The sequence below is a fragment of the Pichia kudriavzevii genome, chromosome 5, assembly GCF_003054445.1.
Source record: "Pichia kudriavzevii chromosome 5, complete sequence".
Taxonomy (NCBI): domain Eukaryota; kingdom Fungi; phylum Ascomycota; class Pichiomycetes; order Pichiales; family Pichiaceae; genus Pichia; species Pichia kudriavzevii.
The window spans coordinates 720,576-737,825 of record NC_042510.1 but is presented as its reverse complement, the minus strand read 5'-3'; the positions used below and the strand labels follow the sequence as shown (position 1 = coordinate 737,825).

Sequence of the window (17,250 nt, the reverse complement as noted above, 5' to 3'; positions counted from 1 at the left end):
TTTTTCCAGAAGCAACTTTTCCCGGCAGATGTGGCTGTAAAAGGGAAATCATCTTGATTCCATTTCGTTTTATGCAACATGGAAATTAGAGACGGGAATTCTTGGATACCATTCACCTAGAGCGTTGTCTTGCAAACAGACAAACCACAACAGAGTGCTTAAACGACCACCATGGGACTACTAAAGTTGTCTTATTTTGTGACCCTAACGTTTTTGGCCTGGGTGGGCCTGACAACGATTCTTCCGAACTTTTGCAATACAGACCCATCTAAAAGCAAGCTTCTAAATTACGATGGCTATTTACAATCTGCATACTACAACAGCATCAATACCCCGGCAATAGTGGAGAACAACCTGGTGAACTCACACATCGTGTTGATCACTGCGCATCCAGATGACGAGTCAATGTTCTTTACCCCCTCCTTAACCGAGTTATCAAAGGGGAACTATAATAACAAAATTCATCTGATTTGTCTTTCAAATGGCGGATACGAAGGCCTGGGGAACATCAGAGAACGTGAATTGCACAACGCAGCCAAGCTATTGTCCATTGAGACAGTGAGAGTTTTAGATTTCAAGGATGACTTGAAAGTATATTGGGATACAGATGAGATAAAGGAATCCATCGATGAAGAGCTGCGATCATTAAAGAAACAATATGGCATCAAATCCAAAAGGGAAATTGTTTTTTTGACATTTGATGAAGACGGGGTCTCTGGCCATCCAAACCATATGTCTATTCATAAGGCCGCCAAGGAATATGCACAGGCAAAACACATTAGAGCTTATTATCTAAAATCTTGGAATCTATTTGTCAAGTATTCCAATCTTTTCATCACCAGTATCGAACTTGCTTGTAGATGGTTAACAAAGTCTGAAACAATAAGGGCAAAACTAGCAAAGTATAATATTGATCTCAGTCAGATCCTGCTATTAGGAGAAAATCATTCTCAATCTATCAGGATATATAGTGATTTGAATTCACTATTTTTAAATTTTTCAACAATGACATGGTCTCATTACTCTCAAATAGTTTGGTTCAGATGGATTTGGATCTTTTCCAGTAAATACATGAACTCAAACGAACTCGTGCCTATGTGATAACCATTTTTCATTGGTTCTCTCCTTTCAATGAAGAGACAGCACAAAAAAAAAGCATCCCTGCATACCAATTCGATCCACAAAACTCGCTTGCAAATGTATAAGTTAAAGCTATATATTTGTATAAGTATTCACACAAGAGACAGAAATAAATTTTTGTTTCTATTTTATAAACATGATCGTTATCTAATTTAATTACCATAGTTGGAAGTCATCATCTTCATCTTCAACCCGTCGTTTGCGCTCGTCTTCTTTTACTCTTTTTCGTGCGTAAATCTCTTGCATCTCACCTAGCATATCCTTCAATGACTTTGTTTCTTGTTTGGATGTTATGTATTTTTCAATTATCGATTTAGCATCGAGGAAAAGTCCTCTATTACCAAGCTCTTTACAACATTCTTCGACATATTTGTAGAGAGTATGTTGATTGGCACGATAGTTTAATCTAGAATGGTTGTAACCATCGTTATTTAGCTGCTTATAGGCAATAGGTAATCCATTCAAAATTTCATGAGAACTCGAATATCTGATTTTCAGTTGAAACATTTCTCTGGTTGGAAACCTTACGAATCTTTCACTCATGTTCGATACAATATCGAAAAACCTGTACTTAATTTCAAGTAAAGAATTGCCATGATCATCGATGATTTCTGTCTCATTCAGTAATCTAGCAATGTTCTTCTCTGTTGCATCACCATACAAGCCGACGCACCGCAGTACAAATTCCCAATATTTTATTGTGTTTAAAGAATTTAGTATCCTCTTGTCGTTGTACTTTTCCAAAATCATATTGTTAACCATGATACCTGTAGCAACGTCGCCATTTGTTGCATATGATAGCAGTATGCTCGTTATTATTTTTTCATTTGGCCAAATCAGGGCATTAACGTTTTTTCTGATATTGAAATGTTCCATCAAATAAACACCCCTTTCCGAAATCCTATCAATTTTAATACCCCAATACGATTCAATCAACTTATCAAGCGAAGGAATGTCACAATGTTTACCTAAACCTTTGATAATCACGTTTATGATATCGGCATCGTCAGGTAAATTATTTATTGATTTGTCATGTTCATACCTTTGCAGCAAAATTTGGAAATTATGCCCATGGTGTGGATACAAGTAATTATTTTTCAACCCGACCTTCTTCTCATTTCGAAAGAGTTTTTCACCATAAATCTTCCAAAATTGGTTACTCGTCTTTGAGAGTATATCCAACTTGCAAAACCATAACTTATTCGAAAGGTACAGTTTGGAATCCACCTCTTGGGCTTTTTTCTCTAGTCCAGCAATTATCTCTACTGTTTTCGGAATCTTCCCATTCCTGTAATGAAACATGACGATTTCTTCATAGTCCGAAATTGATAAATCAAAAGCTCTAGCACAGGCATTGAAAATCAAGGTATTTTGAGTGTAAAGCGAATCAGATATCTCATTCAAGCGAGTGACGTAACTCTCATTGTCTTCATAGAGGTACTTTCTATTTTTCGTCATAAATTTAGCACTTTTAGACACCATATCATGGTATGATATTAGTCGCCTGATGATTACCGAGACATCACTTGGTGTCAGTTCGTCTTTTAAGGTGGAGATACGAGACAAGTTACACTTCAAGAGGTTATAAAGCTTAGGAACCTTAGTGTTGTAAAGTGCAAGTTTCACCATTTTCCGGAAATCTCTCTCAGCCAATACGTCATCAGCAACTGGTATTTTTTCATTAATATTTTGGAAGAAATCAATGTTAACCGAATCTAAGGCTGCCACAACAGTATCATCATTTGGCTTGAACGAAAATTTGGCAAATGGTGTTTTCTGAGTTTTCACATTTTTGAATTTGATATCCGGGAATCTATCCTCGTAGTAATGTTTAAGCTTTTTATAGTTATCTTCAAATAATTCAATTGTTGCATTCTCCTGCAATTCACGTTTGGAATATTCATTGATTCTATTTGACGGTACAAAAAAGGCAACCCCCCGTACATGAGAAGACGCAACTTTGTATCCTCTCAACATGTTCTCTCTCCTGCCAGTATATGGGGTAATATGCTGTTAGTATAGTACTCACCCTACTCACCTGTGTAAGTTTTTGTTCATGTTGAGCTTGAAAACCGAAAAAAATCTCGAAGAAATACTAAGGATAAATTTCACGAAAAGATCACAAAAAGTGAAATTGACGATTGAAGATGCAGAAAATAACAGTAGAACTATAATAAAGTATTACGTAATAAAAACAATACCTATATAGATTTTATAATCTGACAAAGTTTTAACAAAGCTGCCATGGGATACTAAAAATCGTCAATTTCAATCCCTTTACCTGCTTTTCTGGCTTCCTCGAGGCACTGGTTTCCAACCCATACATCCATGATACATAGTCCCACTAGTTTACTAACAACAACTTCGGACTCTTTGAACGAAGCGTCATCAAACTGTGAAGTGTACAAACTTGGGATGTCCACTAGATCTGACTCTTTAATATCATTAATGATTAGTTCCCCCGCTTCATGTAGACAGTGCTCCACCGAATCAACGACGATCTTGCCGCCTTTGTTTAGAACCAAGTCATGCAGAACAGCACCCTCAATTTCGGTCATGTGCGGTTTATACGAGCCAATGGCACCGATGAAACAATGTCCCTTACAATTTTGCACGAGTTTCCTTGTCACAGTTGGCTTAGACGTCGGAATACAGGTGAAAACAACGGTGGTCTTCTCAAATTCTTTTAATAGAGGGTCATCGTCTTCTCCTGTAGATAGTCCATAAGGTAAAAATTCGACATTGGGGTATTCATGGCCGAACAATTCACAAAGCTTGACGGCCTTGGATACTGTCCGGTTTGAGACAACGACTTTGGAAAACCTTCCTGGATATAAAATCAACGACAGCCTGACATGCCAGACGGCTTGATCACCAACCCCAAAGACAACCAATGTTTCATTCTCATAGGTATGTTCGAGAGGATAGTACTTGACAAGCGGCAGTGTGTTACACAGCGCAGTCCTAAAGGCTGTCAATGTGGCGCCGTTGATGATGCCCAGTGGGTATCCATTGTCCTTATCTAGAATTGTAGTGATGCCTTTAAAACCTTCCTTAGACCCGGTTATGGCCTTCATACCCACGTGTGTTCCTGTTGAAGCCATGAATAAATGCACACATTGTTCGGTGCTTGTAACGATTCTTGGTGGAATAATCTCTGGATGTTTTTCATACTCTTGCAATGCTCTTAGCAGGGTGTCCTGGTATTGCTTTACACCTGCACGAGTGAGGTTGGCAAATAGCGACGTGACCACGCTTTCGTTGACGACTAACATGACCCCCCACAGGACACTGTTGTCGATTGAAAGAAAGAGGTATCGTGCTTCAACTTTTTATGGTCGTATTTGAATGTGAGAACTGTGTAAGAGACTGCTTAGGTAATCACTCCAATTTGAGAATTCTTCTAGAAGGTGCTGATATCACACCTTTGTCCAACCAGTTGGTGGTAGGTAGTATCTGTATCTTAGAAGAGAACCATTAGGACCTCACATATATATGGAACATATATATTCTAGACCAGACATTGATTAGGAAATAGTAGTATGTCTACCACGCACAATAAAACTGAATATTGAAGAAATCTTTCCAGACAGTCTGCTTTGGGTTAGTCAAAGACATGATTTCAGTCGAAGCTACTATGATTCTGTCTTGTTGTTTCTAGGTCTAGTGGGATCATAAAGTGGACTGATGATGAGGTCTTCATTAGGAGTTACCTTGAGAAACACTAGAAATTGACATTTGTCTAGTTTCTAAGATAATATTATAAACCTTTTAAGTTGGAGGAATACCTCGACTGATTACAACATGTTTTGGTCACTGTTTCATGGTTAGTCAGAAAAGAAGAAGAGAAGACCTTGGCATCTCTACAAGTTGCAGAGGAGTTTCCGTGACCATCAAATCAAACTCTCTACCTTATCTTCTAGCCAAAGCAAATTACAAATATCTTCACTATTGTGGCCAGTAACCTCTGAGTTGTGACACTTAACATGTGAATTAGGAGTTGATAGGTGAAGACTTTATCTGCAATATACTAGCGCCACGGCACTCAGATTGCGTCTTTCCAGGTAAATAGAGACCCGGCGCTATGGGAAGGTTCAAACTGCAGAGCTTTGACCAAGAATGGCTGCAAATTACGCCAAATGCACCTTTGTAGAAAGAATATCTAGACATTGTATGAATAATTTATACCGATAGCAACGTTTTATTTGGGAATACTTTTGTTTAGTTCATTGAGTTCAGCTGAGCCCCCAAAATATTATATAAAGAAAAATTGAAGAAATGAAATTTTGCATATAATTTTCTATGCACGGAAGATGGACGACTAATATATGAACGGCTTGTGGCTCAACCTGGGTTGCTATTCTATCACCTAAACGTCACCACCAACTACCCCACAATACTGTAAATGGAGGAAGCTCGGATCTTGCTCGATACTCTTCAAAAGAGCATCATATCATGGGACCGATTGAGGGAATTCCAAATCGAAGTTATGGAGGTGTCAGACTTGGAAGCGTCAGAACAAGACAATTGCATTGAATTGCTAGATCATAACTTGGGAGCACTATACACAAAAACACAAGGGCCTAGATGGAGGCTCCATAAAAAGGAAGAAATGTTAGAAGAAGGCCTTGTATATTTACTAATTAAAGATCTTGAATTGGGCAAACTCTTAGGATTCTTATCCTTCAAAATTGTACACGACGACGATATGGATTTGCATTTATTATACCTCTATGAGATCCAGTTCACAGAAGTCTTGAGGAATAAGGGACTAGGCACTTTCTTTCTCTGCAAGCTAGAGGAGATTGTGAAGAAGATCAATGGATCAGGAAAAATCAAGAAACTGTGGTATAAAAGAGATTCAGAATACTATGATGGTTTGGACGATCCGGAATTAGAACTTACAGGTATTGGGTTGACAGTATTCGGCGAGAACGAAAATGCCAGGAGGCTATACGAAAGGCTAGGATTCGCTCTGCATTCCACAAGTCCACAGCCCAAGAAGTTACGCAATGGCAAAATCGTTTATCCGGAATACATGACACTGGAAAAGAAAATTCATTGAAATCATTTAAAGAAGATTAGACAGAGGGTGGATTGATTTCCAAGAAACTTGTGATAAAAAAAAAAAACTCCAAAGCATTCATTCATTAGCCATAGCCATGCCAATAACCAAGGTTTGAACCCTACCATCGATGAGATAGCCTTGTTTGGTCCATTCATCAATCTTTCCTTCTAATTCATTCAGAGGTACATCGACAACCTCAATACATTCATTGTCCATCCAATGCGGAACAGGAGTTTTGTTTTCTTTCAAACTCATGTCAACATCAACCCATACCATTGAGCAATTAGCATCAACCAGCCCAGGGTCACTCCAAACAACACCAGTTTTCTTTCTAATTACACCAACATAGCCTGTCTCCTCCTTTAATTCCCGAAGAGCACATGTTTCGATGCTGTCGTTCGGATCAACCAAGCCAGCAGGAAATTCAACGACAACACCATTACAAGGAGGTCTGAATTGCCTAACAAATACCAGCTTCTTATCTCCATTTGGGTATTTCAAAATCGGAACAATAATGACTGCATCCACCAGTGAACCCTTTGGCTTGGTAGTACGTGTGGCGATTTCCCAAACTCCTTGTTTCCCTAATGGTGAGACGTATTCCAATTTCTCTAAATTGACAAACTTTGCATTTTCATTTTCTAGTTTTGTACGTTTTGTAATCTTGGCAACTGTAGATGCAGGATCCAACAGTTTAGCTGCGTCCTTGTATTGTTCTCTGGTGTTTGACATTGTACGAACGCAACAACGAAGATACCGCAACATGCTGTCACGGGGAGGTTTAAAAGGAACAGAATGGAGTGATTGATATATTGATTCCCATGAATCACATCCCGCGGCATGTACACGCCATGCAGAGTTGACAATTTCTGTTTCACTCAGGAACCTAAAAAGCGTTCCTGATCAGGATAGTATGTTTTTCTACCTCCACAAAGCTGACATCTCGACGCTGTCAACATGTCTGATTTATATGAGAAGATACAAGGTGAGTTGGTGAGTTCGGGGAAATACAAGGAAATCTACAATCTCCTGGAGACAGAACTACGAAATTCCGGATGGTATGATAATTTTCTAAACCTAACTATTGATACCGTGGAAGGCACCCCTGATAGTGATTTACAGTTTGGGAAGCTGGTCAACATGCTACAGGACAAGGGAATAGAAAGTGTACCCGATGAGGTAAAGGTGAAGGTATTACAGAAAATTGCGCAGTTTTTGGATGATGTTGTTGAATGAAATGAAACAAGGTAATTTTCAGAATAGTTTCGAAATTTCTTTTTTAGACATTTTATACAAATATAATACAGTAGATATTCTTTAATGATACAAAAAAAAAGAAAAATAAGATAGGATAAAAAGGAGGAATCAGTGAGTGTCGACTAAGAGGTAACTTAATCAGTCGTCGTAGTTTTCATCTTCATCAATTTCTCTAACTTTTGACTCGGTCGTAGGTTCTGCAACAAGCTTAGCTGTATTTTTAACCTCCTCGTCTTCGACTTCATTATGAACTATATCTTTTAGTTCCTTAACTTCTTCAACATCCATTGGCTTCAAATCAATGGTTTTTTTCTCAACTTGAACAAAAGCTTCATGAGTTTTTGCGACATCTTTCCTTTGTTCTTGTTGTTCCTGCTTCTTTTCTGGTTCTTGTTGCGGCGTTCCTTGCTGCGTTTGCTCAACCACATCCACTTCTCCCTTCCCTTCAGATGAAGGTTCCGAATTTAGATTGGAGGTTGGCGTCAAAGTTGGCGATACCTTTTGCCGCTTTTCTTCAGTTTCGGGTTGGGAGTTCTCCAAAGGTCTCTTTTCGGCACCATTATCCTGATTTTTAGATTGAGGCGATTCAGCGACACTTTCAGGTTTTGGATCCGTTTTCTTTTCCTCTTTGATCTCTGAAGGGGGAACCAAAGATGCATTCTTTGATTGACCACTGACTTCAGCAGCATCTTCTTCGGTTTTTGTGTCATGCTTGATCTCTTTGGATCCAACTTCAGAAGTTTTCGAGCTTTCAGAATTAGTTGATGTGCTCTCGCCTACCTTTGCAACTTCTCCTACTTGCTTTTTAGCTTTCTTTTGCTTTTTATCATTTTTGCCATCTGCATGTAATGAATCTGTGGTGTGAGGAACAGGTGGCATAACAGAATACGACGATGTAGACTGTTGCGTTTGAACAGGTTGGACTATTTGAGGAGGCTGGTGGACTAAAGGTTGTAACATCACTGGGTTGTTTGGTTGCTGGAACTGTTGAGATGGCTCGGTTGGTTGACTAGCTTGATTAAGCTGAGTTTGTTGAATTTGTTGTTGTTGAGCCTGTTGAGCCTGTTGTTGAGCCTGTTGAGCCTGTTGTACCTGTTGTTGAGCCTGTTGAGCCTGTTGAGCCTGTTGTTGAGCTTGTTGAGCCTGTTGAGCCTGTTGAGCCTGTTGAGCCTGTTGAGCCTGCTGTTGCTGTTGTTGTTGCTGTTGAATCATTTGATAGGAAGGCATAGTTAGCTGGTGCTGGTTTTGGATTGGTGGAGGTAAAGCACCGCCTTCTTTCTCATACTTGGACAACTGCATCAACCGTTCAGCAATATGAGGGTTTTCAGGATCCAAGGAGGCTGCTCTCCTATAAGCATCTAGAGCATCACCTATTTGGTTGTTACAGGTTTCATAGAGAGTACCTAAATCGTACCACACCTCCGACAGGTAAGGATTCAACCTAATTGCCCTTGTATAAGCATCCAAGGCATCTTTGAATTGGGAGATCTTGTAATAGAGAACACCAATAGAGCACCAAAAGGTGGGGTTTCTCGAGTCCAAGTTAACGGCATGTTGGAAGGCTTCATAAGCATTTGAATAGTCTTGCTTTGACATATAGACTCTACCTAGATAATACCAAGAATGGGCGTCAGTATTGTTCAATTCAATGGACTGGCCCAACAGTTGTAAGGCGATATCCAAATCATAGAAGGGTGCTTCAGGCTGAGAATAGACACCACCCAATTGTTGTAAGACTTTAGAATGGTTTGGACTAGCCTGCAAGACCCTCTCATATGCTTCCTTTGCGCCATTAAAATCTCTGTTCTGTTCCAAGACAGTACCTATTTGGAACCATACATCAGTCTGGGTTAATGGAGCAGGAGGAACATTGAGGATGTATTGGAAACATTCCAAAGCCTTTTGTAGTTTCCCCTGAAGTTTGTAAATTATACCCAATCTAAAGTAAACTTCGTTGGCTTTCTCGAAATTTGGATCCATCTCCAAGACACGCACAAATGCCTCCTCGGCATATTCTAAAGAGCCGTACCTATCATATAAGATACCAATTCCGTGCCATAGTTTAGGAACACTCAAGTTTTGCAAATTCAACAAGGCCTGTTGGTATGCGGTATATGCCGACTGTAGGTCGTCCAACATCAAGTAACAGTGGCCTAAGAGCCCCCATGTTTCACCGTTATGTTGGTCCAAAGCCAAGGCTCTTCGATACAAATCGGCAGCCTCGGCATAGGCGTCTCGGGTACGATAGACATGGGCCAAATGAGTTAAGGCCTTTGCGTTATTGGGGGAATAACGTAGGGCAGTGGAAAAGGCCTCTACGGCCTTTTCCACCTGTCCAATAGTGTCTGCACAAGTACCAATGGCGATCCATGTGGCGGCACATTGCTGAATAAATTTTTTGTCATATGAAGCCATGCTGTATTTGTTGTTGTTGTTGTTGTTGTTGTTGTTGTTTCTCTATTATAGTTGTTGATGCAGCTGCGGGAGACCCCAAATCAATGGAAGATGAGGTGTTTCAGTGTTTCGGTGTTTGTGGAATTCAAGATGTGAGCAATATGGACAGTCCACAGACGACTCCTAGTAGTATAATGCGGGGGGGGGAAGAAACTAAACAGGAGATGCACCGGTTGAAGCAAGAGAGAGTAGTGTTGAGGAAAAACTTATAAAGGAACGGGTAGTTTTTGACAAAACGCACAGGAATCCACCTACACAGACAACACATACAACAAACCAAGCAAACAAAACAAACAAAACAAACAAATCCAGTAAGGACACACACACACACACACGCCAAGGAGACAAACGAATCCCACCGGTGTCCTCCTCCTCCAAGATGGCAGATCCACCTCAACTATTTTTTTTCGTGCTTGGTTTCCGGGACAAATGTTCCTTCTTAGAGTGTGAAATTCTCCCTGGAAACGGCCACGCGTTATTTTCGGAAATGCCAGGGAACTACAAACAATGTATCAATCGATAAGCAGATGATCCAAAGAATTGGAGAACAATGGGAAACTTTTAATTAGACTTTCTTCTTAAACAATAGAGAGAGTAATGGATAACTTATAATTTCATGACGGGTTTCCGCATATAGTAAGAGTTTACAAATTGGGTGGTTGTGCCACCGTGGTCACAATATGAACCAAGAGGGACACTTTTACAGTTTTACAATGGAACAATGGAGCGGTTGTTTTTTAACTTCTGCAAATAAGGCGAGGCGAGCGCTGGCCAATAAGAGGCGCGCGTGCGCGAAGGAGAGGGAAAAAGAAAAAAAAAAGAAACGAGGCGAGACGAGGGCGCGCTGCACCTCTGAGAACGGGACCCGTAGGAGGTAATATCGAACTAAAATGAAAGTGGGAATTGGAGAAACAGAACTAAAATAGAAATAGAGCTGGAAAAGAGTATTGGGGGGAGAGAGGAAAAGTTATCGAAAAAAAAAGCAATGGAAGAAATGCCAGAGGGAATTAAAAAAAAAAAAGCAATATGGAAAAAACTGGAAAAAAAAAAAAAAATAAAATCCCTTGCCGAATCAATGAGGTCATGTGCTGAAACACTTGTTTGTCGTGCTGCATTGACAGTTTACATTACCACATATGCTAGCTTTAGGGCATTGGTATTTTTTTACTTTAGTTATTGGTTGTTATGTATTACATCACAGACATCACAGGTCGAAATACACTCTATATTCGTAGTACTCTGTTTGTCGTCTCTTTGTTTCGTCTCTTCGTCTCTTTGTTTCGTCTCCTCATCTCTCTATATCTGTAGATATCTTGTTGTCTCTCATTTGAGCGTCTCGATAAACGTATTCAAATTGTACTCCTCCTCGTACTCACGGGCATCCCATAACTCGCCCAATTCCTTTACTACACTGCCAGCCTTGCCGCCTAACCCACCATCGTCCGTAACATCCTCAATACCTTTGGCACCATTCGCCTTGCTCTTGACATGCTCACCGTCTGACCGCTTCTCAACCTCTCCATCTCGCCCCTCGCCTTCGTCGACCTTGTCTGCATCAAACAGATCCAATAACTGGTGCGTGTCCATCGACGCCAATCCGGCATTCTGTTGGTTGACAATCGTGTTGGCAAGATTCATCTTGAACTTCTGTAATCCCATAATCTTCTCCTCTAAAGTGTCTCGTGTAATTAACCGATAAACATTGACCACCCGCTTTTGTCCTAATCGATGCGCCCGATCCATAGCTTGTAAATCATTCATTGGATTCCAATCGTGCTCAACAAATATCACCGTATCTGCACCAGTCAAATTCAACCCTAATCCTCCAACTTTGGTGGTCAATAATAACAAATCAATAGATGGATCTTCGTTGAATTGCTTCACTATATTCTGCCTATACCTTGGATCAACTGAACCATCCATCCTTAGATATGTCACATTAGGCATATGCTTCTTCAATAGGTCATTCTCAACAATGTCCAACATATCCTTCATTTGACAAAACACCAAGGCTCGATGTTGTGATATCACTGTTGATTCATTCCCAATCAATCCTATACCACACTCCTTTAATAGATTCTTTAGCGCTAAAAGTTTAGGAGCATGCTCAATATCATCCAATTCCATATTGTACTTCTTCAAATACGCCGTGACTTCTTTGAATTGTGGATGCTTCTCAGTTAATACCAATGAAGGGTGATTGCATAATTTCCTCATATACTGTAAAACTTGAAATACGTGTTGCTTGCCGTTGCTGTTATCATCATCTGATCCTTCTCCAACTTCAACTTCCTCGATATCTTTGACTATGTTCTTCTTCTGCTTATGAATAAAGTCCCGGTATAGTTGCTTTTGTAAATTCGATAATTCACAGTAATAATCTTGGATGATCTTCGGTGGTAAATCACCCAAAACATCCTCCTTCAATCGTCTCAGCATAAATGGCAACACTTGCTTATGTAAACTCTCCAATAATAATGACCCCCTCTCTTGCTCCTTTTTGCCCTTGTTCTTCCTCGATAACGCAATAGGCTTGGCAAACCTAGTGTCAAACTGCTTATATGTACCTAAAAATCCAGGCATAAGGAAATCAAATAATGACCATAGTTCAACAACATTGTTCTGGATAGGAGTACCCGATAAAATTAGCCGATGCTCAGATCGAAGCTGTTTCACACTCTTACTCAACACAGATTTGGCATTCTTAATTATATGTCCCTCATCTAAAACACAATAATTGTAATCAAATTGACTGATAAAGCTAATATCGTTCCTAACAACGTCGTACGAAGTCACAATAATATCAATGCCATCAGGCACTTTACTGTTGATTTCATCCTTCAATGTGTTTCGCACTGTAGGTGGACCAGCATAAACTAACACCTTCATAAATGGCGCATATTGGTTGACCTCCTGCTCCCAGTGACCTGTGAGCGATGGCGGACAAACAACTAAAGATGGTAATTTCCTATTCTCAATAGACCCATCTTTGGCAAACTTCTCAGCTCGCAGATAATGATCACTTGAAATCATACAAATGGTCTGTAAGGTCTTACCCAATCCCATATCATCACATAAAATACCATGTAGATGATATTTATTCAAAAAATACAGCCAATTAACACCTTCTTGTTGATATTTTCTCAAAGTTGCCTTAATACTAACAGGCAATTCAAATGGCTCAATCTTACTTGGATCCATCATTTGTGCTAAAAACTCACGCTCCTTCTGCCTACTATCTAATAGCCTCTGGGGCATATCAACAGGATCAACAATTCCAGACTCCAATGGCACTAACTTTATGATCTGTGCAAAAGTCGACGTCGCCAATAACCTGATATCTTTGTTAGAATCGCTCATTCTACCCAACACTGGAACAATCAAAAACACAACATAGGGTAAAATTTTAGAACCCATGTATTGAACAACGTGATATATACATTCAATAACACCCTGTCTTTGTTCAACATGTAATGGGTTGCTTAATAGTGGTAAAATGTCCTCAACCAAATATTGGAATCCCTGGGTAGGCATTGTGCTTATGATAGTCGCCAAACATTTGGCTGCAGAATAACGGAAAACAGACTTTGATGATAGCAAACCGTGCATTAATTCACTTAATTTGGCCAATATTTCACCTCTAATTCCAGAGTTAAGATGTGGAAATAACGTGTTTATCAGTTCATAAGAATCAATGACACTTTGACCTTCTTTATCTGTTAATTCGTCAACATTTTTGTTCAACAGCACAAACTGATCCAACATCAGGGACTTTAATTTTGGTAGTTTGCTAAATAACTCCGGACCAAATAGGGAAACTAACGACTCTAACGTAACTTTACCTCCTCTCCTCTTGATAATGGCCGACCTTATCTGAAAATCAATCCTTTGTTTTTCATTATCATCTGCAGTTGGTACGGGTATGATTTCATCTTCCATATTTGCCTCTCTGCCTTCTCTGATCAAACTCAAAATACCATCATAGTTTTTGTTCGGGGAATATTCAGGAACTTCAGCGGGATCAACACACAAGAACCCACACAAGTTTTTCACGATCTTTTCAGCAATCGAAATTCTTGATTCTTTTATTAATTGCCCAACTAAGTATGCAACATTCGAAGCGGTGTAGTTTTGTATTTCATTGGAATTTGTCAACTTGACGCCATCCATTAATGATCTAATGACTGGATTTAGCTTGTTCGGCAATTTACCTTCACCTTCAAAATTGATGGAATGTATATATGCACCAGCAATCGATGAAAGGGTAGAATTCAACCTGCTCTGATACTCATCATTAACTTCAGTGATACTTCGTCTGATCCGGTCTCGCTCATTTTCTAATAGTTTACCAACTGATATTCTTGTTGATGCAGAGAGTGTCCTGTAACTACTATCAAACCAGTTCTCAACAATATCTTGTGCATCTTTTAGTGAGAAAGCTCCTGGACCAGCTTCAGATTCACCCTGAACTAAAATAGCAATCGACTTAAGTTTGGAAGGTGAGAGATGGGCCTGTTCCCGAAATAATAACAACAAATAATTACATTGAAATCTTGTACTTTTCAATAATGGAACCAATTCCTTGAAGAAAGGGAATGAAGAAGAGGATGAAGTTAACAATTCAATTAGAAGTGGGTTGACATATTGTGAAATTTTAGAGTAATCAACACCTTCAACTCTACCTAACTTGATTATGGATGAGAAATATTCATTCAATACCCAAGATGAAATCATCCGGGGGGTAATGTATGAGCTTAGCATGTTTTCTTTTAGAATTTTTAATATTGCAAGGAGTTTTTCTTCATTACAATACCTTGACATTGTCCGGCCTAGAGCAGCTGCAGCTAATAATCTCGTTCTATAAATAGTTTCAATTGGAACCAAAGTGACATCAACATTTATCATTGGGGCATCTATATTAACTTGTAAATCATACTCTGATGTCGGGATTCCGGTGGATTTGTTTTCAACAGGGGGGCTTTTGGGTGTTTCTAAATCAGCTTTCCTTTTTCTTCTTTTATCATGATGCTCATGGGTAGAATGAACTGTATTTGATTGCTTAAAATTGATACCAGTTAATTGTATATCCGAAGGGGTCATGAACTGACCAGACGGCCTTAGGATATTAGTTGGATTCATTGAATAATTGAACCTTGGTAATCCAATTGGTGTATTCATCAAATCAATTAAAGGTATTATATGCTCCTGCAAAATCGAGTCAATTGGGGTTGATTTTTTGGTCATATAATCTATCAACTTTTCATATAGAACAAAAGATAACTCTAAAAGTTCGTGATTTCTTTCCATCAAGATATTCTGAAATATCAGCCGGACTATCTGCCCATCAATCCATAACGACATTTTCTCATCGGGTATGTCTAAAAATGAAAGTAGAGTCTTCAAGACTGATTTCCTAACGTTTGTGAGACTATGACGCAAAAATGGATATAGCCTTGGAACAAGCTTGGCGAAGTTCCAATCTTCCGAAGAAGTGGACATTTCATGTAATACGTCAATGACTAGTTTCTCGCAACAAAGACTTCCTAATAGATCCATTACAGAACCAGTTGCGGCAGCTAGATCATCCTTCAAATCTATCAAACATCCCCAGAGCACAGATAATAATTCCTTAACTAAATCTGACTGTAGTGAGACAAACTGTTTGGTGATTGGTATAATGACGGATGCTGCAACTGTTTGAACATCATCGTCACGATCAATGTCATTGGGACTCCCACGTAAACAGTTGATAACAATATTAGCAGTTTCGCAGAACAGGTTAGAATTGCTGATCAAAAATTCAGGTTTTATTGACACAAAATACTTCAGACCCAACAAGCCACCATGTTTAGCTTCCCATATAACCCTCGGGAGAGAATTTTGCTTTATCAAGTCACATAGACATGTGAACATAATTTGAAGTGTTTTATCATCAACCCAACGGATGACTGCGGCCAAAACTTGTGCGGCGTTTTCCCTGACAGGAGCAACAACAGTATCAGACACGTAATCACCAAACCTATCCATTGATAGAATAGCCAATATCCTGACAATTAGATCCTCTAGGGTTTTTTTGTTTCTTTCGTCATTCTCCGACCTTGATTTGTTAGATACCCTACCAGCCGATAGGGCTTGATTTTTAAACCTCATTATTTCTCTCAAGCCTAAAGTTGAGCCATGTCTAATTTCCCAGTCTGGCGAAAATAAAGATTTTATTAAAAGTTCATAAACACCTTGTAAGATCCAAACATGATCAGCAAACTTAGCAAAGGAGGAAACCGTCTCTTGCAATGGTTTATTTTCTATAACTAGCTTTGTACCATTCTGCTGAGACGTAATATCCAGTTCATTTTTCGGATTTGAATCTAAAGAGAGCTTCTCGGACCTTGATAGTTGATTTGAGATTGTACTCTGTGTGATATCTACGTTCATTGGCTTTGAATTCCCTAGTTTGGCCTTTCTTTTAGCAAGAGCACGCATTCTTGCTGAAACCTTGGCAGACTGGGAAGGAGTGTCCACATTTTCCTCTTTCACTGGAGATGATGAATCGGAAGGAACACTTGGTTCACGTTCAATTTCCGTCTTAACTTTAATTTGTGTCATTAGTTCATCATATCCAATTTTCTTTGTGAATGTCGAAGTTTTCAATTTTTTGTTCATCAACTCCCCGGCGCTATCCGACTTGAAGACATTGAAGGAATCGTCAGTAGCAGAGAGTAATACACAGCCTGATGTCAAGATTTCATTTAGATTCCAATCTTGGAAAGACACTAGCATTGCTTCGTATTCATCGGTATTTAATAATTTCTCCAACTTCAGCTTGAATTCTTGATCCTCATCATCGCAGTCTTCTTCCAATTTTACCTTGATATCCTCTTCGTTCTCCATCTTACACTGGTCTGTTGTTGACGCCGCCGTCTCCTCATCGGCATTTGGATCCCATTGAGGTATATGAGATATTATACCACCAAACGCCCTCGATGCAGATATCCTGGTTTCCCATTTCTTATGGAACAGAAACGGGTAAACCCTGGATAGCAAGTTCAGTGTATCATGAGGATGCTGCTTGGCCAAGTCTGCAAGCTGATCTGCTGCTGTATTTCTAACATAAGGGGTCGATCCAGTCTCCAAGATTGTCACTAGACGTTCCAAACGGGACATTGCTTGTATGGTGGTTGGTTATTGTTTACGATATTTCCGCTGAGCCCCAAACGACGCGAAATGTGAGACCCCTCATTGAATTCTGGCGAGGGAAAAAGCCCACCTTTATAGTGGAACGTGCAAAGCAGAGTTTTCGCTCAAAGTTGTTCAGGTGTTGACACATCCGTGCA

At 39.5% G+C, this 17,250-nt stretch overlaps 8 protein-coding genes across 8 annotated transcripts; 3 read left to right on the top strand and 5 right to left on the bottom strand.

Annotated features, from left to right (window-relative positions):
* Positions 1-171: 171 nt before the first annotated feature.
* Positions 172-1,101, top strand: C5L36_0E03510 (uncharacterized protein; the record flags this gene model as incomplete). Its single annotated transcript, XM_029467909.1, has 1 exon — positions 172-1,101. One exon carries the CDS (start codon positions 172-174, stop codon positions 1,099-1,101), a length of 930 nt encoding a protein of 309 aa, XP_029323769.1.
* A 195-nt stretch (positions 1,102-1,296) lies between these two features.
* On the bottom strand, positions 1,297-3,117 carry C5L36_0E03500 (uncharacterized protein; the record flags this gene model as incomplete). The annotated part of the gene is made up of 1 exon (XM_029467908.1): positions 1,297-3,117. One exon carries the CDS (start codon positions 3,115-3,117, stop codon positions 1,297-1,299), a length of 1,821 nt encoding a protein of 606 aa, XP_029323768.1.
* A 275-nt stretch (positions 3,118-3,392) lies between these two features.
* On the bottom strand, positions 3,393-4,415 carry C5L36_0E03490 (uncharacterized protein; the record flags this gene model as incomplete). Its single annotated transcript, XM_029467907.1, has 1 exon — positions 3,393-4,415. One exon carries the CDS (start codon positions 4,413-4,415, stop codon positions 3,393-3,395), a length of 1,023 nt encoding a protein of 340 aa, XP_029323767.1.
* A 1,130-nt stretch (positions 4,416-5,545) lies between these two features.
* C5L36_0E03480 (uncharacterized protein) lies at positions 5,546-6,205 on the top strand (the record flags this gene model as incomplete). The annotated part of the gene is made up of 1 exon (XM_029467906.1): positions 5,546-6,205. The coding sequence occupies one exon, from the start codon at positions 5,546-5,548 to the stop codon at positions 6,203-6,205; it is 660 nt and encodes a 219-aa protein (XP_029323766.1).
* A 78-nt stretch (positions 6,206-6,283) lies between these two features.
* On the bottom strand, positions 6,284-6,973 carry C5L36_0E03470 (uncharacterized protein; the record flags this gene model as incomplete). The annotated part of the gene is made up of 1 exon (XM_029467905.1): positions 6,284-6,973. One exon carries the CDS (start codon positions 6,971-6,973, stop codon positions 6,284-6,286), a length of 690 nt encoding a protein of 229 aa, XP_029323765.1.
* Positions 6,974-7,165: 192 nt separating this feature from the next.
* On the top strand, positions 7,166-7,444 carry C5L36_0E03460 (uncharacterized protein; the record flags this gene model as incomplete). Its single annotated transcript, XM_029467904.1, has 1 exon — positions 7,166-7,444. One exon carries the CDS (start codon positions 7,166-7,168, stop codon positions 7,442-7,444), a length of 279 nt encoding a protein of 92 aa, XP_029323764.1.
* A 159-nt stretch (positions 7,445-7,603) lies between these two features.
* C5L36_0E03450 (uncharacterized protein) lies at positions 7,604-9,880 on the bottom strand (the record flags this gene model as incomplete). The annotated part of the gene is made up of 1 exon (XM_029467903.1): positions 7,604-9,880. The coding sequence occupies one exon, from the start codon at positions 9,878-9,880 to the stop codon at positions 7,604-7,606; it is 2,277 nt and encodes a 758-aa protein (XP_029323763.1).
* A 1,362-nt stretch (positions 9,881-11,242) lies between these two features.
* On the bottom strand, positions 11,243-17,080 carry C5L36_0E03440 (uncharacterized protein; the record flags this gene model as incomplete). The annotated part of the gene is made up of 1 exon (XM_029467902.1): positions 11,243-17,080. The coding sequence occupies one exon, from the start codon at positions 17,078-17,080 to the stop codon at positions 11,243-11,245; it is 5,838 nt and encodes a 1,945-aa protein (XP_029323762.1).
* Positions 17,081-17,250: the final 170 nt, after the last annotated feature.